Source organism: Podarcis tiliguerta (assembly GCF_965153285.1).
Source record: "Podarcis tiliguerta genome assembly, chromosome: 14".
Taxonomy (NCBI): Eukaryota; Metazoa; Chordata; class Lepidosauria; order Squamata; family Lacertidae; genus Podarcis; species Podarcis tiliguerta.
In genome coordinates, this window is record NC_139547.1 from 20,708,900 (window position 1) to 20,736,236 (window position 27,337).

At 46.2% G+C, this 27,337-nt stretch overlaps 1 protein-coding gene across 2 annotated transcripts in view; it reads left to right on the forward strand.

The window, feature by feature from the left end:
- The first annotated feature begins 568 nt into the window (after window positions 1-568).
- KLHL25 (kelch like family member 25) overlaps window positions 569-27,337 on the forward strand; it is a 31,118-nt gene continuing 4,349 nt past the window's right edge. Inside the window, exons 1-2 of one of the 2 annotated variants that reach the window (XR_014504572.1) lie at window positions 569-755; window positions 22,252-24,196. Coding sequence is in view for 1 of the 2 variants with exons in the window: in XM_083412043.1 (XP_083268169.1) it covers window positions 22,269-24,038 (1,770 nt within the window). In the remaining variant the exon portion in view is untranslated. The remainder of the gene's footprint in view (window positions 756-22,251; window positions 24,197-27,337) is intronic. The other variant, XM_083412043.1, reaches the window with a different exon arrangement.

The window sequence follows — 27,337 nt, forward strand, 5'->3', positions numbered from 1 at the left end:
ACACTGGCTCTTCCGAAGCAAGACAGGATGTAAATGTGATAAATAAACAAATAAATAAATAAAAAGTGAGGGGTGGGAAACAGAAGGAAGGGATGGAAAGAGAAAAAAGTGTAATAAGAGACTGATGCAAGTCGATGCTTATGGGTTGCTTTGATTGCAAATGTGCACAAATTGACTAAAACTGTTGAATTATGCAATAAAAAATATGCAATTAAAACCTGCTTTTTAAAGGGGATGTTGCCATTTAAATCCCCCGTCTCAAGAAAGAAGCCCTATTTATGTTACCCTGTAATCAGCATTGATAATATTTTATTCTAATTTAGAGGCGCCTGTACCTTTAATGAAAACAACAACAACCAGCCTGTACTGTACTGTACTCCTTGCTTTCCCCCCGCCCCTTTGGAGACTTCCAGACCAATCCTACAGCTCCACCCAAGAATCTTTCCCCCGCCATCTGATTGGTGAATCAAAGCGCTGAGCCACTCGCCTTTTCTCTCCCAGGAGACGCATCGATTGGTGCGGCCGGGTCACTCGTCACAATGCTTCTTCTTCTGATTGGCTGCCTTGCACCGTAGGCTGCAACCTCCACCTCCTGTTTGGGGAAACTAGTTACTTTGATCACCCCCCCTCCCCATTACATTGTATCATGTGAATGAGTTACTTTTAAGTGGCGGGGGAGAGGGAATGAGTGCTAATCATCGGGGGGATCTACTGTGATCTGCAAAGTGAGCCGTCATCCTGGAGAGATCTTGAAGGTGAGTACTGGACTTTTGATAGGCGCTCTTTCCTGAAGCATCCTTCTTGGGGGCGAAGAGGCGTCACACCGGAGGGAAGAGTCGGTACTGGAGAAGTTAACATACAGAGCGATGATCTGGATGCAAACGAGATCCAAGTGGGGGCACTGCTGTTACCTCTGAGCAGGTTGCTTTTGAGCCCAGCCTGGACAATCCAGCTCCGACGAGCCCGCGCGAGGGGTCAAGGTTTTGGAGAGAGGGCTCTGCTAGTTGCTGCCTGCCAGGGTTTTGCGAGCAGGGTTTAAGCAATTTGCAAATAATGCTGGAAATAACCAGAAAGGCAGGGAGGGCGAGAAAGAGCGAGAGCGCGCGTTCAGGAGGTGCAAAAACCCTGACTTTGAATAAACAACCCGCAACGCGTCCAAAATCAGTATTGCTGTCTGAGTTTCAAACCTAGATTTGGGTTCTATTCTCACCCCCATCCCGGTTATTTTATCTTTTGATGCAAAACCTTTTGGCCTGCAAACATATTTTTTTTAAATTCATGCTATCTTAAAAACATTGACATCTTTTTTAATATATAGTCATGGTGTTGGAAGGGAAACGCTTTCTTGCGGATTCTGGTTAAAAACATGAACTCCTTTGTTTACTACATAGTTATATGATGGCATATGAGGTTAGGATAATACCAGGACAAGCCTACGGTTTGCAGTATGGGATCTGAGCTTTTTTTTGGTTGTTGAATTGAATTAACACCCATCTTTTTTCTTGAGCTGGTTGTTTTAAAATATACTCCGAAAGTCAATGTGGGGTTATTGTGGACGGATGCGTGCTCTATATGAGTGTCTTTTAATGTGTGTCTGTGGTTTTGAGAGGAGGGAGACTTTACAGAACAGCTTTTAGAAGGTGATGTGCACTGCAATATAATTATTTCCAGAACCCTTTCCTGCTCTCTAGAGTGCATTCGAACGCCCAGGGAGACCTTAATTAGGGTCACGGATTGCTGCTTCCCTACATTAAATACCTAGCTTTCCTGCTGATGCTGGTATATGACACTCTGGAATGATGAGGTCTTTGTCTGCTGAGCTAAGACACAGCTTTAAAATCCACGATCACCGTTATTTTTTGTTGTCCAAATTCTTCTGAGATAATTGATATATCAAAACACACACACACATGCATGGAGGTGGGGGAGAAAAGATATATTGTGTGACCTATATCAGACTATTATGTGTGTGTGAGACTAAGACTGCAGGAAGCTTAGCTAACTGGATGTGTTTGTTCATTAATTTCATATAGCTAGAAATACACTGAAATTGATATTTGGGTCACAGGGTGCTGTTTACTGCAAAAAGCCCCCATTTCCTGCAGTACTTAGCCAAGCCGTTTATAATCTTATTCAGCAGCAAACAATGGAGGGCATGCATGCTAGTAAAAAAAGAATGATTGTCTGGAAAGTGACACCCAGAGAACCTTTGTGTGTGTGTGTTGTGTGCCATTGTATGCAGAAGCACCTGATTCAGGCTAATTTAGTTTGAATTTCTTGCTATTTAGGCTATGGTTGTTGTTTTTTTACATACTTCTTCCCTCACATCAGGAATTTTCCTTTATCCCTGCTATCTTGATTTATTTTTCAACAGTACATTTTCCAATATAGTTTTTTTTATGTTAATGAACATGACTAACTTAGGTCTGAAATTTCACTGGTGAATGCCGGCCCCTCCATGAGGCAGATGGAGGCAGCTGCCTCAGGCAGCGGAATCCTAGGGGCCCTTGGGCAGGCAGGCACCCCTTGATGCCTCTGCAAGAGAAGGGAGGAGAAGAGGCTGTGGTGGCTTTGGGGTCCACTGAGATCTCACAAGAGCAAAATCATGCACAGGGCTCTTACATTTTTCACTAGTGGATGTTTCCAAACATTTATTTTTTTTTAAGGATAGCCTTGTGCACAATGCATTGCAGTAATCCCCTCCTGTCTCCAGCACAGTGCTGCAGCTTGTGTTGGGATGGGCCCAGGTTCAGTTTCTGACACACCCCCAGTTTATAAGAAAGCACCTCTTGCAGAAGAAGTGGTAAAGAAAACAAAACAAAAACCACATTTGAAACCTTGGAGAATCATTGCCAGTTAATAACCTACAAGTCTTGCTGGATCTGACCAAAGGCCTATCCTGTTTACAGTAGTGTGCCCAACACTGGGGCTTGCTGCTTGTAATCCTGGAGGCAGCCTATAAGCAGTGAGGGCTAGTCCTTTAGCTACCAACCTCAGTCTGCCTCCCTTCCCACTTATCACCAGACTAGGAGATTGCATGAGATGTCAGCTTCTTCCTCCTATTTCTTGCTGTTGTTTAGTCGTGTCCAACTTTTCGTGACCCCATGGACCAGAGCATGCCAGGCACTCCTGTCTTCCACTGCCTCCCGCAGTTTGGTCAAACTCATGTTGGTAGCTTCGAGAACACTGTCCAACCATTTCGTCCTATGTCGTCCCCTTCTCCTTGTGCCCTCAATCTTTCCCAACATCAGGGTCTTTTCCAGGGAGTCTTCTCTTCTCATGAGGTGGCCAAAGTATTGGAGCCTCCGCTTCAGGATCTGTCCTTCCAGTGAGCACTCAGGGCTGATTTCCTTAAGAATGGATAGGTTTGATCTTCTTGGAGTCCATGGGACTCTCATGAGTCTCCTCCAGCACCAGAATTCAAAAGCATCAATTCTTCGGCGATCAGCCTTCTTTATGGTCCAGCTCTCACTTTCATACATCACTGCTGGGAAAATCATAGCTTTAACTATATGGACCTTTGTTGGCAAGGTGATGTCTCTGCTTTTTAAGATGCTGTCTAGGTATATCATATTAATAGACCACCTTTTCTCCAAGTAGCACAAGGTGGCATACATGAATCTCTTCCTCCTCATTTTCTCCTCATAACATCCCTGTGAGGTAGGGTTAGGTTGAAAGACTGTGACTGACCCAAGGTCACACTGTTAATTTCTTGGCTGAGCAGGAATGGTCCCAGGGTGGTTTACACAATATAGTGGCACCTCTGGATACAAACGAGATCCCATGATGACTTTCTGTGATTTATATTTTATTAGAAGATTTTCATTTATAAAAACATAGTGACCAAAAAGAGGGGGGAAAGTGTGAGAATGAAGAAGGGGGGAAGTCAGTTACATTACCATACATTAGTATAAAGGTGTTTATAACTTATTATCTTAATACATTTAATACATATAAATAAACCTCACCTAATATATTCTGTATAAACTCATTCCAAATATCATTATATTTATTTAGTGAAAGTCTGCGTCCATAAGCAGTTTGTCCACATGTTGCTAACATTGTCATGTTGTCAAGCCATTGATCATATCTCTATTCGTCCGGTTCATCGGTATCAATCTCCACCATTAGAGCATGTAGAATCCAAAAACTGGGATACTGTGGTCAACAGTATCAAAATCCACCAAGAGATCACAGAGGGTGAGCAGGTTCACACTTCTCCCTCCTCTCTCCTGATAAATGTCATCAACCAGGGTGACCAAGGTAGTTTCGGTGCCATGACCAGACCTGAAGCCAGCCTGGAATGGTTTCACAAACAACACTAATCTGGATAAACGGAACCCATATAGAGAGGGAGACGGGATCATAGTGGCAAATGCCAGCCCCAAACTATACACACTTAGTTGGTCGTGGGAACAAACCTTGTGTGTATGGGCTCGGAACATCCAGCCGTAAACTCTGTACATAAGCGCATGTACATTTCATTGTCTCCACACTAAGAGCCAGTGTGTTGTAATGGTGAGGGTGAGGGTCGCCACTTGGTCATGAATCTCACTGGCTGAACCTGGGGCAGTCCTTTCCTATCTACCTAACGTACCTCAGAGAATTAACGTGAGGATAAAAGGCAGGCACTTTGTGGGGCTTCCCTTGGGAATGGTTTGGAAGGTGCAGCTTGGGTAGGATGTTGTGGCCAGGTTGTCAAGTGGAACACCTGGATGTGCATATTACACCTGCGCTGAAGGAACTGCAGTGGCTGATGATCAGCTAGCAGGCCATGCTTAAGGTACCTGTTATTAACCTATAAAGCCCTCAACAATTCAGGACCAGGTTGCCTGAAAGACTCTTTGCCCCTGTATAGACCTGTAAGATCACTTAGCTCAGTGTTTCCCAAACTTGGATCGTCAATTGTGGGTTTTTTGGACTTCAACTCCCATTATCCCTGGCCACTGGTCCTGCTAGCTAGGGATGATGGGAGTTGTAGTCCAACAACAGCTGGAGACCCAAGTTTGGGAAGCACTGACTTGGATCATGTGGGCAAATTCTACTTGTGGCACAGCACTCTACAGAATATCATAGGGCAGTGACACAGAAATGGGCATTTCCAGCTGTTACCCCTGGTCTGTGGCGTGCCCTTCCCTCTACCATACATGAGGCAACAGCTATTAGCTGTCTTGTGGATGCTTATCTCTTTGTCTAGGCTTTCCATGAAACATAAGATGCTGCTGCTTTGTTGGAGTTTTTTTTGGTTGTTGTTCCATTTCTGTTTTAATGACAGTCTTTGCTTTTCTATTGTATACTGCTTAGAGATCTTTAAAAATATTATTAATGGCTTTCAATAAATCAAATAAAATGGGTGTGTTGGCTGGAGGATGGAGAGATACGTATACTAATGAGCTCATGAGCTGAAAGATGGGATACAAAGGTTGTTGTTGTTCAAAAAAGAAATTGTGATTAGCATGTATTACTGAAACTGCTGCGTTTTTAACACTTGGCTATAGTTTTTCAGTTATCCCTACAATGACCCTGTAAGGTAGCAAGCATTATGACTCTGAAATTGCGGGTGGGTGGGGGGGAAGTTTGAGCATGAGAGCTGCTATCAATTTCTGGAGGCAGTCCATGGATTCGTGCCTGAGATGAGGTCTGAACCAGGGCCACCCTGGCTAAAAAGCTCCCTTCTCTCCACCAGTGTGCTTCCTTTGATCTAGTTAAAGCACAAACTGTGAGCCTCATCTCCATAATTCCAAAGCAATTTGCTGGTTCATCAACTTCTTAAGCAACAATCAGAGTCGGGAGCAAGTGGAACAAGATAGACAGGACCAGGTTAAATGTGTGGACAGGCTACAATTAAGGACGTGCCGCAGAACGGTATATACTCTGTGCTTGAAAATCTAGCCTCTGTGCCAAGTTGAGCAAGATTTTGGGCCTAAAACATTTAGTTCTGCAGCCTGAGTACAATGTAGACATGTGTCTCTGTTTTATCCATATCTGTTGTTTTATCTACTACGGTAACTTAAAAGAGGCGACTCTTTCCCGTCAGTATTCCTGAAGAAGGCAGCTTGCAGAGAATGTCTGTCGTGTCCTTTTTTCCTAATGGAACAATAAAACTGACTTGTGAAAACTGCAAAAGCTGTAAAACGGTGTAAGAGCAGCAGAATAAAACCGTATTTCAAAAGGCCTGAGAAAAGTAAGGGCAAAAATACACACTACAGAATAGAGAAGGGTACCAAAGCAGCAGCTCCCTGGGAGATTGGGGCACAGATGGGGTGCCACAGCTGAAAAGGCCCAGATCTAAGCATCTGACTAAGATCTGGATGTGCAGGCAAATATACGTGAGAAAGCAACAGTCCCTGTGTCTTTTCCTTCCAGGGGAAATGACTTGTTGGAACTATGTACACCTTCAGAGTTCTTAGATGACTGGCAGCCCTTGTGATTTCATGCATCCCCTCAATCCTGAGGACTAGCGCCTTGCATTTTATTAAAAACTGAAAATCTTATGGTTCGGAAGGTGCAGCATTGCACATCACACACCAGATTGCCTGAGGGTCGAATACAGAATACTTTTCCATCATTAGAGACCAGGAGCAGCGAAGAATTTAAGCCTACAAGGAAAAATCCAGCAGCAAGCAACAGGAGATCTGAGTCGTTGAGGACAATCCCAAGCCAAATAGATGAGGCTTTCATTTATTTAGGTTGCATCTCTCCAGCTGTTGCCAGAGATGCTTGGCAGATCTGCTGGCCAGATGTACTTCAGGAAAAGGGCAGGTGAATTGGAAGTGCAAATGTTGAAGCTTGTTTATGGAGAGTTGCATTTCTTCCTTTCCCTTGCCGACAGTAAATTAAATTGCTCTGATGCTGCTTAGCAGGACCCCGTTCTGCCGGAATGCCTGCTAGGAAGCATTTGGCATCAACTTGTTGCATCAGCCCACAACCACCGACTTGACTTTTAACCACAATCACATCAATGTGTCTTTCCTCATCAAGTTTACATCCTCACAGTGACAATTAGCAGTGCTTCAGCTGGTCAAGGAGCCCTTTCTGCCAATGCTGGCCAAAGGACTCTTTGGCCTCATTGCACGATGCTGAGCCTTTGCAACTTGTCTGCTTTGCAAACCTGCAGAGGCTTTAAATTCTGATTTGTCGGCCAAAGGCCAGCCTGCCTTTGCCCTTGATTCCAGAGGTGGAGATGGGTGCCTTTGATTTATTAGGCAGGGTGTTCATAAAGGCCAGAGTGAAATAGGGGGAGGGGATGGTGTTGTGGCTTCCTAACCTATGGACTACTAGAGTCATATTGTGGCACAAACTCTTTTCCATTCCAGTGTTAGAAACTCAGATATATAAGCTAGGCACCAAATGGCTCTTAAAACCAAGGTTACAGTCGCCAAAATAGAATGTCCTCTTGTCGTTTTGGAGCATGATGTCTCTAAAGTCTTATTTTTCAGATGATGGACCGATTGATTCCCAATTAAAGTTCAGATGACCTTGAGCTAGATTAAGAGCTTTTAGAACTTAAAGAAGAAAAGTCACTTGATCCAGCGAGAGTCCACATATATATTGGCCTATTCTGACCTCTTTTTCTTAACGGTAGCTACTCCTGCTAGACGCGGGTGGCGCTGTGGGTAAAACCTCAGTGCCTAGGACTTGCCGATCGGATGGTCGGCGGTTCGAATCCCCACGGCGGGGTGAGCTCCCATCTTTCGGTCCCAGCTGCTGGCCACCTAGCAGTTCGAAAGCACCCCTAAGTGCAAGTAGATAAATAGGTACCGCTTTATAGTGGGAAGGTAAACGGCGTTCCGTGTGCTGCGCTGGTGCTGGCTCGCCAGAGCAGCTTCATCACGCTGGCCACGTCTCCGGACAGCGCTGGCCCCCGGCCTCTTAAGTGAGATGGGCGCACAACCCTAGAGTCGGACACGACTGGCCCGTACGGGCAGGGGTACCTTTACCTTTTACTCCTGCTCAGGCTGCACAGAAAAAGCAATTTGTTTTCAGAATTGATTCTGATTGTGCAGATAAAATATAACCGATAGAATTCTACAGGACGGGGTATTAAGTTTGTGAAAACAGTCCAGATCCAATGATCCCCAGATGGTGGGGACGTCAGGCCCCATCCTGGCACCCAGGCATGGTAAAGGTAAAGGACCTCTGACAGTTATGTCCAGTTGCAGATGACTCTGTGGTTGCGGACTCATCTCACTTTACTGGCCGAGGGAGCCAACGTTTGTCTGCAGACAGTTTTTCCCGGTCATGTGGCTAGCATGACTAAGCCGCTTCTGGCAAAACCAGAGCAGCGCCGTTTACCTTCCCGCCGGAGTGGTACCTATTTATCTACTTGCACTTTGACGTGCTTTCGAACTGCTTGGTTGGCAGGAGCAGGGACCGAACAACAGGATTTGAACCACTGACCTTCTGCTTGGCAAGCCCTAGGCTCTGTGGTTTAGACCTGGGGCCTGGCTAATTTCGAACACTGCCTTTGGCATAGCCTAAGTGCTGTGTGCCGCTCCGATCAAGAGTATCTGTCAACTTCATGCTTTACCAAGATCTTGTTTGCAGCCTCTTGAAACACACAAAAGCAAAGGTACCTATGTACCACTGCCCCCTGAGAAATTCCATAGTAAGGTAGTGTCTTTAGTTAGACCACTGCAAATATCAGAGAACAGAGAGCAAGGCCTCCATTGCTCAGTGGCTGAGCATCTCAAAAGGTCTCAGGTGCAATCCCCAGAATCTCTAGGAAGAGCAGGAAAAGACTCCTGTTTGAAAACTGCTGACAGTCAGTTTGAAGAGCCGCTGACTGTGGAATATACAGGTTTGAGGTGGATCAATGATGTGAATTGGTATAAGGCTGCTTCCTGTGTTTCTAAGCTTTTAGATCCGGAACTCTTCATCAGCAGGGGGGTTAAGGGAAGCAGATGGTGGGAAGACACTCATTGGTGTTAAAGCAATTGGCCTTAAGGCAGAGTGTGGGAAGAAGTAGCAGGCTTACTAGAATAGGCCAGCCTTTCCCGGGCTGGGGACTTCCAACTGTTTTAGACTGTTTTCCCATCAGCCTCAGCAAGCACAGCTTCATGTTAGCATTGTAGCTCAGTGTCAAAACATCTGCTCTGCATGAAGATGGTCCCAGGTCCAATTCCTAGACCTGGACCTATTAAAATCTCCTTGTCTAAAACCCTGGAAAGCCACTACCTGTCATTGGGAATAGGACTGAGTGAGATGGACCAATAGCCAGGCTTTGTGCTGGATGAAGAAATAAACAACATCTGATGCCCTAGTTTTGAAAACAAAATCCAGCAGTTATCTTAGATCTGTCTCCAGTCTTAAACACGAAACAAAAAGGTTCCTTGTGCTAGAGAACAGCAGTTTAAAGAAACCTGGTGATTGTTATATTAGCAAAACTAGAGTTTAAATACATACTTTCGAAATAGATATTCCTGGCTATTTCAGTACATTGGCCAGACAGGACTTGGGCATTGTTAATGCCTCGAAAAAACAATGGCAATTTGCAACGGTCAGTAAGCTGAAGGCATCAAAGTGTTGGAGCTGCATTGCAGCAAGACTTCAGCGCAATGTTCCTGACTTTGAATCAACAATAGAGCAAACTTTGAAAAGAAAGTCCCTAGAGGTACAAATACATGCCTCATTTGCACACACATGAAAAAGCATTTCTGCTTACAGAATTGAGGTTTCCCCTCTTTGCTTCCACTGTCTCCCAGCTTTAATGATAATAGTAGTGTGGTTGTACTTGATAAATGAAGTCAAATCTAATGGGTAATGATGTGTTATCTTTGGGGGCAAGCTTGCTTCTGAGAGTCGACACACAAGCTTGTCGGGCTAGAAGCTTGCATGGTTCAATGTATGTTGGAAAAGCAAGAGAGATAATTTTGGGCTTAACTAATGTACAAGATACCTTCAAAAAGATTTCCCCTCCCTGAGAATCCCCAGCAGCTCAGCTCAGGAGTGCCGATCTCTACTAAAGAGTTTTGAATGTGCTCACCCAACTATGGTTTCCATTTCCAAAGGGGTATTATTACTTGTGTTTTGGTGCAACAGGGAAAGGGTCTTTTGGCACTTTTGAAAGGGGGACATTTATTATGGTGCAAGGTTTTAGTGGACTGTACTTCATCAAATCCACTTGCATCTAGTGAATTGGACTCTAGTCCATAACCCATGGAAGCTTAAGGTGCCAGAAAATGCTTTGTTATAGTTTCCATGACTCTCAGGCCGGGGATGGTTGTCCAAATGTGGCCCCCTGGTGTCTCTCTGACTATTGGGACTCTCCCAATGTCACACCCCTTTCTTTCCAGGCCCCCTCTTTCAGCAGCTTTGCTTCCTTGAGTGCTTTTCCTGTCTGGAAGTATTCTGAGATTATGATAGCACTTCTTTCTTTCTTTCTTGCCTGGATAGAGAGAGACTTGCACAGCAACCTCTGATTTTTGCATGGTTTGAATGTAACCTAGTACACAAAGGCAAGAGTTCTATCCATTGCTTCATGTGCTTTTACCTCTGTGCCTGCCCAGCAGTGGCCCCTGGAAGGTTGCCCATGAGGCAGTGTGGCCCTCTTGCTGAAACAGCTTTCTCACCCCTGAACTAAAATGCACCATCTATTTCGTATCCCTGGGGCTCCTGCAGCAACTGCAGTCTGTAAAATGTTTCTAAGACTACCTAAATCTTTTTTAAAATAAATTTTATTTTTAAAAGATTTTTACATTATTCTTTGCATTACACCACAAACAATCCTAGTATCTTTATGGGGGTTCTTCTAACCCCTGGACTCCCCCCCCCCCACTCCTGTCCCTGGTTTCCAATATTTGTCTCTTCTCATTTCTGCGTCTAAACACCTTTATCCAAACTATTAATTTTCCTTGTTGATGTCCTTTATCAAATTATATTACAAGTGCTAATCCAATCCTGCTAACGTTTTTAGGTTCATGTATTCTACAAAAATAATCCATTCTTTTTTAGATTTCTTGTCCTCTTGGTATCTGCTCTTCCCAGTCAGCCTGGCCATTTCAGCATAGTCCATCAATTTCAATAGCTATTCTTCTTTCGATGGGGTTCTTTCTTCTTTCTGTAAAGGTAAAGGGACCCCTGACCATTAGGTCCAGTCGTGGACGACTTTGGGGTTGTGGCGCTCATCTCGCTTTATTGGCCAAGGGAGCCGGCGTACGGCTCCTGGGTCATATGGCCAGCATGACTAAGCTGCTTCTGGCGAACCAGAGCAGCGTACGGAAATGCCGTTTACCTTCCCACCGGAGCGATACCTATTTATCTACTTGAACTTTGACATGCTTTTGAACTGCTAGGTTGGCAGGAGCAGGGACCGAGCAACGGGAGCTCACCCTGTCACGGGGATTCGAACCGCCGACCTTCTGATCGGCAAGCCCTAGACTCTGTGGTTTAGACCACAGCACCACCTGCATCCCTTAATCTTTTTTCCGTAAGACTACCTAAATCATTGCTTTGGCTGCAGTCCTTAAAGAGCTTAACAAAGTGCATTCATTTGAGCCCAAGGAAGCTGCTCAGACTGAAGGCGAGGTTGGCTACACCCAAACTTGTGCTGCTTAAAATAAAAATGGGGGAACACCCTTTGCTGCTAAGGGTAAGCCAGGACGGCCTTTTCGTAAGGCATTGGCCAAGGGAGCACCACCCTCTCTTCTCCGGTTGTCTTGCATTAGCCTTGTGGAACTGAGGACATTGCCTACCTAAAATTAATTGGCAGCCCCCGCCTATAAAGGTACAATATCTTTTCTTGTAAATGGGATGGGATGCTTCTTTCAAAACCATTTTTGGCAGCTTCTGGGAGTTTTGCCACCATCAGTTCCCTGTTTTCGTGCTAAGTATAAGTTGCTATTTTTACTCCTCCCTTTCTAAATGTTTACTGGGAGGGTGTAATTAGCAACAAACATCTGTTTAGGCCCAACCAGCTGCAGTGGCCCGTGGGGAAATGTGTTGCTGCAAGAAAGGCCTGGAGGAAGATGATTTGGTTTCTGACTTCAGGAAGATTCCCTCCTTAAAGGCTCTGGTCCTCTGTGGAATGGAGCAAGTGGGAATGTCCAGCTGAAGGCTGGGTGTATCCAGTGGCGTAGCGTGGGTTGTCGGCACCCGGGGCAAGGCAAGTAATTTGCGCCCCCTAACCCGGGGCAAGGCAAGTAATTTGCCCCCCCCCCGCTGCACTGTCCCTCCCCCAGATAGTCCCTCGATCTCTCTCCGCACCGCACCGCACGCCTGGCACCCTCCCCTCCACAGTGGGCGGTGACCCGGCGGCTCGGATCGGATTCGCACAGCCAGCACTGCAGTGAGAGAGAGTGAGTGAGCCAGGTAGGGGCAGAGAGCTGCGAGTGCGAGCGCCCCCCCAGATGTTGCACCCGGTGCGGCCGGCCCCCCCTGCACCCCCCACGCTACGCCTCTGGGTGTATCAATGACCTTTGGGTGTCCCAGAGGTGCCGATTGTTCTTATGCTGATTATAAAGACAGAGGTTTATATTATACATAGAGAGATTTACTCCTACTCCTCAAAATGATCACGGCACTTCCACAGCATGGATGGGGGAGAAATTCCATTCACGTTTCAAGGAAAATTTGACCTAATCCACACTTTCTGAAACATATGTGAACTGAAACACGGCTTTCTTTTGAAATTTGCAGGTCTCTGACCTTTTCAGTGCCAATCTCCAGCCAAGTAAAGTGTACAAAAATATACACTAGTGTATAAAAGTGCAGTATATTAGAGGAAATGTGCATATTAGGAGAAATTAAAATGATTATGAATTTTTGGAAGTTCTTTTTAAAAAAAATCTCATATGCATATGGAGAACTGAATTTACGATTCGGAAAAATGAGAAACTGAAATCGACATCTTTGCCTAACCCTATTTCACCCTACCCACAAAACTGAACTTGGGCACATACGAAGCTCAGAATGCCCTGATTTCCAGGAAAGTCTAGCAGGGTTGATATTTGTATAACACCAGCACCCTTAAAAATGAAGAACATGTGGCACACCAGAGAGCTGGTGTAGCACGATGGCCAAAAGACTGAGCTGTAGATCGGGAAGACCCTACTTTGTATTCTGCCTCTGCCATGAGCTCACTAGGAATCCTTAGGCAAGCCTGTTCCTCTCAGCCTCTGGCCTCCCATCTGCTAACTAGGGATGCTGAGAGTTGTCCAAAACATCTGTAAGGCCCTTGGTTATTGTAAGGCAAGGTTGGGGAGCCTCTTCCAGCTCAAGGGTCACATTACCTTCTGCGGCAGCCTTCCAGGGGCCACATGAGTGGTGAGAGGGGCCAGAGGCAAAAGAGGATGGAGTTATTGATACAAAAATTATCTTTGCCCAATAGCTCTGATGGCGAACCTTTTAGAGACCGAGTGCCCAAACTGCAACCCCAAACCCACTTATTTATCACAAAATGCCAACAAGGCAATTTAACCTGAATTGGTGCATAATCTGCATTAGCTGACACTACTCTGACTCCTACTTCGCCCTTAAGAAAGAAGTACCTGGTTACCATATTGCATTGCATTGTATCTGGGGAATTTGTGTGAAGTCTAGGTATTCTCTCTCAGTGTTTGCATTGAAAGAGAAGATGCATATAGATCTCTTTGCCGTTCATTAACCCAACAATTACCCATTCTCAGCACCCTTGTTTGACTTCATGAAGGTAAGTGTAGTTAATATGTTTTGACATCACCGCCACGAGACTGGGTTTGTCTTCTCTATGAGATACTCATCTTCAGTGTTAGGATAAAATATTTGTTTCTGCAGCAGCCGGAGCAGCTTGTAGAGAAAATAAATTCCAACAGTGTTTTCCCTGCTCCCTCGCCCAGCCCCGACTGGCCCCTACGCAGGGTGTCCGGCGTGTCCCAGGGCACACCCTCACCCGCTGCACTTGGCTGTGGTTGAGCTCGGTGAAGAAGCATGCCAGTAAGTGGGAGGCGATCATGGCGTGGCAAGGCTGCTGGGGCCCAGAGCACCCTGCCCAGCGCCTCCCTTTGGCCCCGGCCAGAGGGTGTGTAAAGCCTCAACCTCATAGCAGCAGGAGGAGGAAGGTGGCTGCTTGGCTGCCCAAGTTGAGCTGAGGACTCAACACACCGCCCTTGCCTTCTGCCGGCGCTCTGCTGTGGTGATGGCGCATGTGCACACAGAGAGGGCTCTGAGTTCTCCCTCTGGCATGTGTGCCATAGGTTTGCCACCACTGGCCTATAGGCTAGTTTGCCACCACTGGCCTATAGGCTATATCCAAGCAAGGAAGAGGCATTGTCAGAGTTCAAGGACACATTCCCACCACTTAAAAGGTAAAGGGGACCCCTGACCATTAGGTCCCGTCGTGACCGACTCTGGGGTTGCGGCGCTCATCTCGCTTTATTGGCTGAGGGAGCCGGCATACAGCTTCCGGGTCATGTGGCCAGCATGACTAAGATGCTTCTGGCGAACCAGAGCAGCACACGGAAACGCTGTTTACCTTCTCGCTGGAGCGGTACCTATTTATCTACTTGTAGTGCTTTCGAACTGCTAGGTTGGCAGGAGCAGGGACCGAGCAACCCACCACTTAAGGAGAGTATAAAACAGGGATGTAGGGGGTGTTACCAGAAGAAAATCCTGAGGGTCATATTTGGCTTCCTGAGCCTGAGATTCCCCAAACCTGTAATAAGGGTTGCAACTAGAAAAGCATGTGAAGTTCTTTGAACACTTGAAAGTAGCATAGAAATGTTTGAGGGTGATTATTCCTCCCATGTGTTTATTCAATGAAACAGGAATTCCGTGCACAAGTCACCCACGATGGAGCAGGGGTGGGGTGGGGTGGGGATTCCCACTGGAAGGCAAGCAGGTAAATCTGTGCCTGCAACATGTTAGCTGAATGCGCTAGCGTGCATCCCGTACAACATGTAAGTTGTACGATGCAAGCTGGCATTGAAATGGCAATTAAAGGCGGTGCTGACAGAAGGATTTATTCCCTTATCTTATTTGTATTTGTCATCTTGCTTCTAGCTGTCCTCAGCAAAATTCCCCCTCTGCGTCTTGCTTGCTGTTGATCCCTGCCCAAAAGTTTGAACCAGGTGCCTTCAAACTCCGGCATATTCATCTTTGGCAGATTAGGTGAATAATTAGCTCTCGTGTTTACAGAACACTTTGCCCCTTGAGTCACTCTCCAGAGGAGAAGCTGCTAAATGCCACACAGGATGACGAGGGCAGACATTAAGGGAACTCCACCTCATGCAAACTAAACTCAATGGGTGGAATATCATCAAGTGGTTAAGGATTGATCAAAGTCAACACCTGGCTAGGAATCCGCTGTGGAACCAGGCCTCAGGAGGGTTGTTTTTTTCCAGACACAGCACTTGGATCGCATCAATGAGGCTGTTGCCTGATTAACAGACTGAGATTTTATATAATTATTTAACTTTGCATGATGGGGGGGGGGGGGGACAAGGTTCTGCAGCCAAAAATGATGATGCAGGGACCTTCTCTTAAAACTGGGGTCGGCAACCTTATTCCTGTCTACTTACAGAGAGTAGTATTGGGTAACTGCCTTGGCCCACAGAAAATTGATCTGCAGGTGACACCATGGATGATTTTGTTGTTTAATATTGATATGAACCTGCTAGGTATGAGACAAGGTGGCACCCATATACTGATGATACCAAGCTCTGTTTCCTGTGTAACATCCGAACCAGGAGAGGCTGCTCATGTCCTGAACCCTAAGAACACAAGAGGAGCCTGCTAGATCAGGCCAAGGACACATCTACTCCCTCATCCTGTTCTCACATTGACCCAAGCAGGACAGCAGAAGAGCACTTTCCCTCTGTGTTTTCCAGCATTCTGGTGTTCAGAAGCATTACTGCCTCCAGCCATGGAGGTAGAGCATAGACATCATGGCTATCAGCCATTGATAACCACCTTCTCCATCAATTTGTCCAACCATCTTTTAAAGCCATCCACGTTGGTGGCCATCGCTTTCTTCTGGGGGAACGGGTTCCATAGTTTAACTATGCAATGTGTGAAGAAGAACTTTCTTTTATCTGTCCTGAATTCCAACATCCACCGGATGTCCACAAGTTCTAATATTACAAGAGTGGAAGAAAAGTTTTTCTCCATTTGTTTTCGCCTTACCATGCAGCTTCATAAACTTCTATTATGTCATGCCATATTCACTTTTTTTCCTAAACTAAAAAGTTCCGAACACTGCAGCCCATGCCTAGAATGCGAACTACTAAATAGCAACAGAATCCTGACAAGACAGAGGCTGCATCCATACACCACATTTAACACATTCTTATTCCTCTTTAACAGTCATGGCTTTCCCAACACAATTATGAACATGGGCCCTTTCCGTGCCATATGGAGGCATTTGAGTGGTCACTGTGGGTGTCAGGATGCTTGACAAGATGACTTCCTGGCTGGGTGGCGCTGTGGTCTAAACCACTGAGCCTCTTGGGCTTGCCGATCAGAAGGTCGGCGGTTCAAATCCCTGTGATGGAGTGAGCTTCCGTTGCTCTGTCCCTGCTCCTGCCAACCCAGCAGTTTGAAAGCACGCCAGTGCAAGTAGATAAATAGGTACTGCTGCGGCGGGAAGGTAAACGGCATTTCCATGCGCTCTGGTTTCCATCACAGCGTCCCGTTGCACCAGAAGCGGTTTAGTTATGTTGGCCACATGACCTGGAAAGCAGTCTGTAGACAAACCACTTGGCTCCCTTGGCCTGAAAACGAGTTGAGCACCGCAACCCCATAGTCACCTTTGACTGGACTTAACCGTTCAGGGATCCTTTACCTTCTTATCTATTAATTTCAGGTATTACTAAGCACTGGTGTGCTGTGGTAAAAATCGTTTGCGTCCCATCAGCTGAATGCCTTTGCACCCAGAGCGGCTTCAGTGCCACATCTGCAAATCCGTCATGATTCAGACTAGCTTAAAGGGAAGAGGCAATAAAAGTATGCAGTGCGTACTCCACTCTGCAAAGTTTAACAGTGTGTTTTCTTTTAAATTGTTTCAAATCCTCCGAGCCTTCAGGGAGCAGCACAGGAAAGTGAAAGCTTTAAGTGGGTGCTTTTGCATGCTGGGGAAAATGAAAGTGTTGGTTAACTCACTTCTCTGCACAAGCCTAGGTATTTACTGGGTTGTGTGGGTGCCTCAGGAGGCAGATGCCTAAATTGATGCCTTTGAGTAGATTCATACATATTTCATTTGTTGCTGCTTTGGTGATGCTAAAACCTCTCGCATCTGCGCACATCCATCAAATCTTGGGCTAAGCCCCAAACTTTTAATTCAGAGTTTATGTTTTCGTGATGATTCTTGGTTACCCCCAGAACCAGCCCTTCAGTAGCAGAAGCAAGAGCTCTGGTGGGCTTGATTATCTCTGTATCAACGGTAACCTCAATCTTGCCAGAAGAGTCCTTCTAGAAGCGCTTTGCAATAATGTACATTGCACATAGAGCCAGGCTTGTTCAAATAGCACTCAGCTGGTCACCTTTAAAGGAGTAAAAGTTACCCCTAGGTGAGCAGGAAAGGAAGACTTACACAATGCTTCTTTTTTCCTTGTGTATCTGGAAAACTCCCCCGATAGCTAGAGAAGTAGTTGAATTGAAATACAGTGGTGCCCCGCAAGACGAATGCCTCGCAAGACGGAAAACCCGCAAGACAAAAGGGTTTTCTGTTTGCAGAGGCGCTTCGCAAGACGAATTTCCCTATGGGGTTGCTTCGCAAGACCCTTCGCAAAACCCCTTTTTCTGAAGCGCTAAGCTGCTAAAAGCATTTTAGCAGCAAAACCGCTAATCCCTTAAGCCTTTTATAGCCGTTTTTAGCCCTTAAATTGTCAATAGCGCTAATCCGTCAATGGGCTTGCTTCGCAAGACGAAAAAACCGCAAGACGAAAAGACTCGCGGAACGGATTCTTTTCGTCTTGCGAGGCACCACTGTATTTGATTGGTGGTGGGAAATTCAGTAAAGCATGATGCATGCAGTTTAAATTTTATAAGCAAACAAATTCAAAGCTTTACTTGTAAATATTTTAAGGTATTTTACCTCTATAGCAAACACTTCCCTTACATTATTTATATTTGCTGTGGGGGAGTGAAGGCACTGCAAACATAGTAATTTTAGCAAGCCTGAAAAACTGCATGTTTCCTAGGAATACTGTATTGACCTAAAATAAAAGCAAGTTAGATTTGATGGGCATTATATTCCTTCCAGTTGTCCTTTTTTTATCTTGCCTTTGTTCATTACGCTGCCAGTTTTACTGAAACAATGCATTTCTGTCAAATGTTGTGCTGGGGAAATGTCCAGAAATCTCCCCATTTATGCCCCACACCAGTGACCCGCGCCCCCCCCCCTCAAGTTTCTTCCCCAGGGATTTGAGTCTCTTTCCATTCCCAGAAACATTATAATTGAAACCACCAGTTTCTTTACCTATCATCTGGGAATGTGTACCAGGAAGGCGAGGGAGAAAAAGGGAGGGGAAACCACCCCTCAATTATTATTCTGGGATTTTAGCTTTGTAATTTTCCTCTTTATTTCTTGCATGTGTGGCCAAAAATAAAATAAAATAGGCTGTTCCCTCGAGCTAGATCCTAGTCAGCGGGAGTGAGCAATGTGGGCAATTTGCAGCAAAACAAACCCAAATTGGGGATGAATTCTTTGTGTGGGTAAATAACTCTTGGCAAGGCCTTGTTGTAGCAAGTGGAAGGATGTCTGGAATCCAGATGAGTCACCTCAGAACAGCAGGTGAGAGGCCTGGCTTGCCAGGAGCCAATGACCACCAGGTGGGCCTGCACAATTCGTGACCCACCAACCGAGCACAGCCCGCTGGCAATGTGTTGTGGCTGGAAAACACTCCTCAGCGCTGCTGCCTTTAAAGAAAAAAATAATATTATTTCTGCAGGCTGAGTTCAAAAGGGTTTGTCAAGCCCTGGAGGGTGGGGAGCCTGGTCAGCTGACTGCAGTTGCTATTTGTCGTATCTTCATAGAGGAGATGGGAGCACTGTTGACCTGGGCTTTATTCATACCATACATTTAAGCGCTGCCAGGGCCAGATTTAAGTTTGATGAGGCCCTAAGCTACTGAAGGTAATGGGGCCCTTTATATGTCCAGCTGTCCTTTGTCAAAAACAGATTGTCGCTTTTTTGTGTTGAATATATGCTATATGGTAATTTATGGACCTAATAGGTATCTAAAGCCATTTGCACATAACAAAATATGTATTTTATCAAAGTAATTGTTGAACTGAAACCAGTGATATTTTAGGGAGCAGGCTAGCAGGCGGGGCCCATTACTTACAGTACATCATAGGAGCCTACACAACACAAAACACTGTTGCTGTATGTAGGTTTTATATTATTTGTTTTTAATCTTATATTTTGGAAATGTACATCCAGTTTTTTCCCCTTTAATATTTTGGGGGGCCCCAAGAGAGTGGGGCCCTAAGCTATAGCTTGTTTAGCTTATACGTAAATCTGGCACTGAGCGCTACTATACTACTTTAGAGAGCCAGTTAAAAAAAGGTAAAGGACCCCCGACCGTTAAGTCCAGTCGCGAACAACTCTGGGGTTGCGACGCTCATCTCGCTTTACTGGCCGAGAGAGCCAACGTTTGTCTGCAGACAGTTTTTCCGGCTAATGTGGCCAGCATGACTAAGCCGCCTCTGGCGAAACCAGAGCAGCGCACGGAAACGCTGTTTACCTTCCCGCCGGAGCGGTACCTATTTATCTACTTGCACTTGATGTGCTTTTGAACTGCTAGGTTGGTGGGAGCTGGGACCAAGCAACGGGAGCTCACCCCGTCGCGGGGATTCAAACCACCGACCTTCCGATCGGCAAGCCCAAGGCTCCGTGGTTTACACCACAGCACCACCCATGTCCCTGCTTAGAAAGTCATGGCTTTCCCCAAAGAATTATTTGTACCCTGGTTTTCTACACATAGGTCACCAAAGCATACTAAAATAGAAAATAAAAGATGCATACTAAAAAACATCTCTCCCAGCCTTGCTGTCTGAAATATTTTAGATGGCGTTTTCAGAGGCTGAACCTGTGTTACGTAGTGACTGGGAGTATTGAAGAAACCCAGCTTCAAATCCCTCATCTCTCCTAGTTCATAAGTTTATTGTTCTGACCAAAGACCATGACACACAAACCCCTCGTCAACCCTAGAACCTAACCTGGTGACCTTGGGACAAACAGTATTTCCGAGTCTGCCCTACCTCACAAGGTTGTTGCAAGGATTATGGGGTATATGTGAGGGGACTTTCTTTTGGGGAAGGGATATAGCTCTGTGGTAGTGTCTCCAGCATCTCCAAGTAGGTCTGGGAAAGTCTCCCTGCCTGAATTTCTGGAGAGCAGCTGTAGGTCAGTGTAGGCTCTACTGAGCTAGCTGGACTCATGGTCTAATACAGCTTCCTATATTTCCATGTGTGCACCACCTTCAGTTTCTTGGAGACAGAGTGAGGTGAAAATGCAATAACCTTGCAACCTTCCTATGGTTATTTTCTAGATGGAGGACAATTTCAGTGGAGTAGCTTCAAGAGATGTAGCTGTCGATTTGCCAGCTGTTCATGGGGTTCCATTAACTCATGTTGTGTTAGCCTGAAGATTGTTATGCTATGGGTGTAGCTTGCCAAGAGATGCGAGACTGTCATACCCATACAAAAACACTCTAAATAACCATCTAGCTGGGCGGGCGGCTTTGGGAGTTATTTGTTTTGTTTTAAACCAGTTGGTAGACAGGTAGGCTTACCCAATTCCCTGATGGGAGCTTAAACCTGTTTTTTTGCAAAGCAAATGAGTCTGGAGGAATTGGGAGCATGAGGCTGTGCAGACACACAGGCTTGAATCTCTGCACCCTGCTAATAGCCACCTATTTTATTTAGAAGCCGAACAGCCTGCCTGGAAATTGCAGTAATTTCTTCTGCAGTTAAAGCCAGCATGACCCAGGCTAAGCCAAGAACAGTTCAGCGCCCTTTCCTCTGAAAATACTGTTCCCTTGACCAGGCTTACGAGCGCCTGTCTGCATGCATAGATTTATTTTTCTTCAATGTCCTTTGGGAGAATGGTGTGAAATTTTCATTTATTTTCATATTTATTTATTTTTTAAAGAATGATTGCTTGCGAAATGAATCCCTCCTGACACCCCACGGTCCATGTACAGTTAGAATTGAGAAAATTATGTTAACAGGATTTTTCAGTGTTTGGATTGCAAAACTGAGCAGAGCACATGTCAAAAGGGTGCAGTCTCTGATTTATTAACTGCTGGAAATCAGTGTGGAATTAAAATCAAGAATATAATACAGTGAAAATAATAACAATAAATTTAATAGCAAGGATGATGAATAATAAACCTTTATTTGAAACACTCTCGAGTATTCCAGTCGTTTCCTAGTTGGAATCTTTGCAGCTACCCTGTTCATTTAAGTCAGTATTGTGATCCCCCATATTGCAGATGAGGGGATTGAGGTTTAGAGAGTAAATAACTAGCCGAACAGGGCGATCCTATGACGAGATCTACTGAGATAAGCAGTTTAGGCTGCACTGGATCTCCAGCTCACAAGCTTATTCCTAGTTCAGCTGGACTTAAGGCCCCAACCAGGGCTGGCTTACCCATGAGGCAACCGCCTCAGGTGGCAGGATTCACAGGACAGCAAACCCCGATGCAGATTTTTATTCGGCTCTTGTTCATGGTGTAGACAGCTGCTTTTCATTGATGTCACTGTTGGATCTGAAGAAGTGTGCATGCACACGAAAAACGTATCCCCAGAACAAACTTAGTTGGTCTCCAAGGTGCTGCTGGACAAGTTTTTAATTTTTTTATTTATTTTGACTGTTGGAGATGGATTTAGTCATTTTCCTAGGTGCTCACCCTCAGCACCTCATAACTGGAGGCATACTTCCACGGAAACAAAATGTTGCGTTTAACTGTTCTGGGCAATATGCAATACATGTTTCTAGCTCATTTTCTTGAATGGCTCTTGGTAGTGTACAAAATGTGTGTCCCCCACCCCCTTTATCCTCACAACAACTTTGTGAGGCAGACTAGACACTGACTAGTACAACGTTGTCTGCTGAATTTTCCAGCTGAGGATGGGCTTGAAACTGGGTCTCCCTACTGTTAGTTGAACTTCCTAACCACTATGGCACATTGGGTCTTGATAGCCCATGCTCCATGATTCTTGGTTTTTGTAGAGGTGGGCCTGCATTGCTGATCTCAGGTGAGAAAAAGCAATAGGTGCCAATCTGTTCATTCCTCTGAAACTCAGAATGTCTATGTTCGTTTTCCTACAGATAGGAGTCCAGTAGTCATGTCAGTCAGCGTCCATGAAAACCGTAAATCCCGAACGAGCACTGGTTCAATGAACATCTTGCTGTTCCACAAAGCCTCCCACCCAGACTGTGTCCTGTCTCACCTCAACACCATGAGGAAGCACTGCAAGTTCACTGATGTCACCCTCTGGGCCGGGAATAAGTCCTTTCCATGCCACCGGGCTGTGCTTGCTGCTGCCAGCAGGTACTTCGAAGCCATGTTTAGCAACGGCCTTCGTGAGAGCTTGGGCGACAAGGTGAATTTCGACGATAGCCTGCACCCAGAGGTGTTGGAGCTGCTGTTGGACTATGCTTACTCCTCCAAGATCATAATCAACGAGGAGAATGCAGAGTCCCTCCTGGAAGCCGGTGACATGTTGCAGTTCCAGGACATCAGGGATGCAGCTGCCGAGTTCCTTGAGAAGAACCTGCACCCTTCCAACTGCCTGGGCATGATGGTCCTTTCAGATGCTCACCAGTGCAAGAGGCTCTATGAGCTTTCTTGGAGGATGTGCTTGGTCAACTTTGAGACGGTCCACAGAAACGAAGATTTCAATAACCTCTCCAAGGACACCCTGCTGGACTTGATTTCCAGTGACGAGCTGGAAATTGAGGATGAGGAGAAGGTCTTCAAGGCAGTCATGCAGTGGGTGAAGCATGACTTGGACAAGAGGAAGTCTTTCCTCCCAGAGATGTTGAAGCACGTGCGACTGGCCTTGCTGCCTTCCGAGTGCCTGAAGGAAGCCATGACCTACGAGGAGCTGATCACGGCGGAAGACCAGAACAAGCAAATCATGGATGAAGCTCTTTGGTGCAAAAAGAAGATCTTGCAGAACGATGGGGTGGTCACCAGCCCCTGTGCCAGGCCTCGGAAGGCTGGGCACACTTTGCTCATCTTAGGTGGCCAGACATTTATGTGTGACAAGGTTTACCAAGTAGACCACAAGGCGAAAGAGATCATCCCCAAAGCCGACCTCCCCAGCCCTCGAAAAGAGTTCAGTGCCTGCGCCATTGGCTGCAAAGTCTACATCACTGGAGGCAGGGGCTCCGAAAACGGGGTCTCCAAGGATGTCTGGGTCTACGACACAGTGAACGAGGAGTGGTCCAAAGCTGCCCCAATGCTTATCGCTCGGTTTGGACATGGGTCAGCCGAACTGGAAAACTGCCTCTACGTCGTCGGTGGACACACCGCGGTGGCCGGGGTTTTCCCAGCTTCTCCTTCCGTTTCACTGAAGCAGGTGGAGAAGTACGACCCTCTCGCCAACAAATGGACCATGGTGGCCCCTCTGAGGGACGGCGTCAGCAACGCGGCCGTCGTCAGCGCGAGGCTGAAGCTCTATGTCTTTGGAGGGACCAGCATCCACCGCGACATGGTGTCCAAAGTCCAGTGCTACGACCCGCTGGAGAACCGGTGGACCATCAAAGCCCAGTGCCCCCAGCCCTGGCGCTACACGGCGGGCGCCGTCCTGGGTAGCCAGATCTTTATCATGGGTGGAGACACGGAGTACACGGCGGCCTCCGCCTACCGCTTTGACTGCGAAACGGACCAGTGGACGCGGATTGGGGACATGACGGCCAAGAGGATGTCCTGCCACGCTTTGGCCTCTGGGAACAAGCTTTATGTGGTGGGTGGCTACTTTGGGACCCAGAGGTGCAAGACGCTGGATTGTTACGACCCGACCTCAGACACCTGGAACTGCATTACCACTGTGCCTTACTCTCTCATCCCAACAGCATTTGTTAGCACTTGGAAACACTTACCGGCTTGAGGCACACAGTCTGCAGGAGAGAACTGAGGAGCTTGAGGAGGTAAGGTATCTTAACGGAAGTTTCTGCCGATGCCTGCAGATTCCTCTTTTGCATGGACTTCTAGACAGGAACCCCAGAAGCTTAACAAATATAAAAGATGTGTGACAACCCTGCAAAGGTGTGTATTTTGATGGCGTCTTTGCTCTGGTACCATGACAAACATTTATTTATTTGTTTGAGTTTTGTTGTTTTAAGAAAAATTATACAGGCCTTCAACTTTTCTAGGGCGAGTTTATAAAAGCAACAACTAGAGACTTTTTGTGGGATGGATGGGAACTGTGCTGAAAGCATTCCAAGCAGAAATAAAAATGCCCTAGTGATTGCCAGCTCTTGAGGGGGTTACGCTTCTTTGCTGTGGCTTGAGGCTCAGTTGGCTTGTTGCCACAGAGCACTTTCCATCAGCTTCGGCTGGTAGCCCAGCTGCACACCTACCTATCTGGAAAGGGATAGCCTAACTTCTGTCGTCTGGTAACATCTAGGGCTGAGTCTACACACGGGAAAACCCCGCTATAAATAAGTCTGAAAAGATAAGAAAAACGCTATGGAAAATTGTGTAATTTTTTTTTTTTTTTACCCTCCAGTACCATCTAGTGTTGCATGTTTATAACGGATTCAAAACATGGTTTCTTTCCCAGTGTAGCTGAGCCCCAAGTTGGATTAATGCAACACATTGCATGTTAGGCTGCCACTGAAGATGGTTCATAAACTTCAGCCGGTTCAGAATTCAGCAGCCGGGTTACTCACCGAGGCAAGATGTTTTGAGCATAGGACGCCACTCCTGGCCCAGCTGCACTGGCTGCCAAGTGGTACCTGGGCCCAATTCAAAGTGCTCGTTTTGACTTACAAAGCCTTAAATAATCAGAACTGCCTTCCATCAAGGACTGTCATATGAATCAACCACATCAACGAGCTTGAGAAGGCCTAGTTAAGCTTGCTGTCCTCTTTGGGGTTCTAACACAGAAAGAAGAGGTCTGCTCTGCCATGAAGCAGCTGCTTGCTGCTGCTATGGGACTGACCTGTGTTTCCCCCCAGTTCCAGCCTCCAGTCCTTTCACACCCCGTTGCTGCCCCTTCCCACTCCCTCCCCTCCATGCAGCACTGCCTGACAACTGACACAGCCACTTCAGCATCTAATTAACTGCCTCTTAGCTATTAAATACTGCTGCAGAATGCATTGAGGAGTCCATCTTTTCTCCAGCTCGGGTTACAGGGCTTCCCCTTAAGAGCTGCTTTCACACCGGAGATTAATTTTATGGACCTGCCATGCAGCTGCGTCCCACGTAGTGAAGGGCCAGGGTGCTTGTATCAGCAGCAGCTGAGGATAATGGCTGGTGGTTTTCTTCCCCATAAGAAAAAGACCCAAGCTTTCGCCATTCTTAACAGAAAGAGGTTTCCACCAGGATAGCTGTTTCAGCTGGGTATAGGTTGTCACAAAATGCTCTCACATACCAATACATATTAGTTTGTAATTATCCTTTCCTTCTGCCCCTGCACTGTCCCGCAATAACAATAACATCAGGTCCCAGAATGGGAAGTCACCTGAACAGCAAACTACCAATGTTTTCAAGCCACCTTCAAGGGAATAAAGGTAAAGGGACCCCTGACCATTAGGTCCAGTCGTGACCTACTCTGGGGTTGCGGCGCTCATCTCGCTTTATTGGCCAAGGGAGCCGGCATACAGCTTCCGGGTCATGTGGCCAGCATGACTAAGCCACTTCTGGCAAACCAGAGCAGCTCATGGAATTGTCGTTTACCTTCCCACCGGAGCGGTACCTATTTATCTACTTGCACTTTGACGTGCTTTCAAACTGCTAGGTAGGCAAGAGCAGGGACCGAGCAATGGGAGCTCACCCCATCACGGGGATTCGAACCACCAACCTTCTGATCGGCAAGTCCTAGGCTCTGTGGTTTAAACCACAGCACCAGGGGATACTCTGCCCTAAAAGGGTTGAGAATGACATAGTTTTACACCTTAAATGTTTGGGCCAGATTTTACTGGGGATTTCAGGCTACCTCTGCTGACAAACAGGTTCTTGGGCTTTTTATAAGCAAAACTGTTGTGTCCCCAATGTGCTCTGTAGTTTAGCAGCAAAACCTGTGCCAAAGAGCAGTGAAAAATCAAAGTTGAAACAGATGGAAAAACAGTGATGAAGTGTTTGCTGAAATATACACTTCTGTTTCTTTACCGTTTACATGTATATACACGCACACACATACCTTTAACGTCAGTGATGGGGAAACCTCTGGCCCTTTAGATGTTGCTTGACACCAACTCCCATCAGCCCCAGCGAGTGCAGTCAGCGTTCATCCATGATGGAGTTGCAGTCTAGCAGGACAGGAAGGGCCCAGATTCTCTTCCTTCCCCAGTATCTTTTCACAAACAGAGCTTGTCCCCTGCAATTAGTACTGGGGCAGGAATGATATTGGCAGAGTCAGATAGGATGCCTCTGCCTTTTTTTTGCAAAGGACAGGGCCTCCATTTCAAAGCAAAATGTTGTTGTGAAAAGATATGCAACTCTTAAATCACACTTTCTCAATAAAGGGACCTCCACCGGTTTTCAGACTACGACGCTCATCAGACCTGGCCAGGAGCTGATGGGAGACATAGTTGAAAACATTTGGACGTCACCAGGCTGGGAAGGTTGTCCTAACCTTTCAAGATCTTACTTGGAGGCTTGTAAATCTGAGCCACAGATGAGCAGCAAGCTCCCTGCTGGAGGTTCTTGCTGAACTCTGCAGAAAACTGTGGTGGGGACAGATTGGACTTTTCAAACTTCTGCCTTAATTGGCATTCTCCCAGAGAAATTGGCTTCCTAAGGGCTTGGGTTCCTTGAAGTACCAGCAAGCATTCATCCGCTCAACTTCTCCCTACCTTCTGTCCTCAAAGAGCTGCTGCATGAATTGGATCAGCACTTGCCAGTACCCCCAGAAGCCTGTCCTTCCTCTTCTTTAGAAGTGATTTAAAACAAAACAAAGAGAGACTGGAATAATCTATGATGATATTGACAAATTGAACCATTGCCGCTGTAATGTATATACATAATAATGTTGGCTATAAAGGAGGAATGTGACCTGGATTGCCTTTCCCCGGTGTTAATCGCATTAGATCATATTTCAGAATGAATTCTCGTTTGCTGACCAGAACGTCGTGTGACACTAATTTATTGCGCAGGCAATAATTCTGCGGATTAAACTCTGATTAACATTGTGAAAGTAAAGCCCAGATATGCTTTCCAAACACAGCATGATGTCCTAGATTT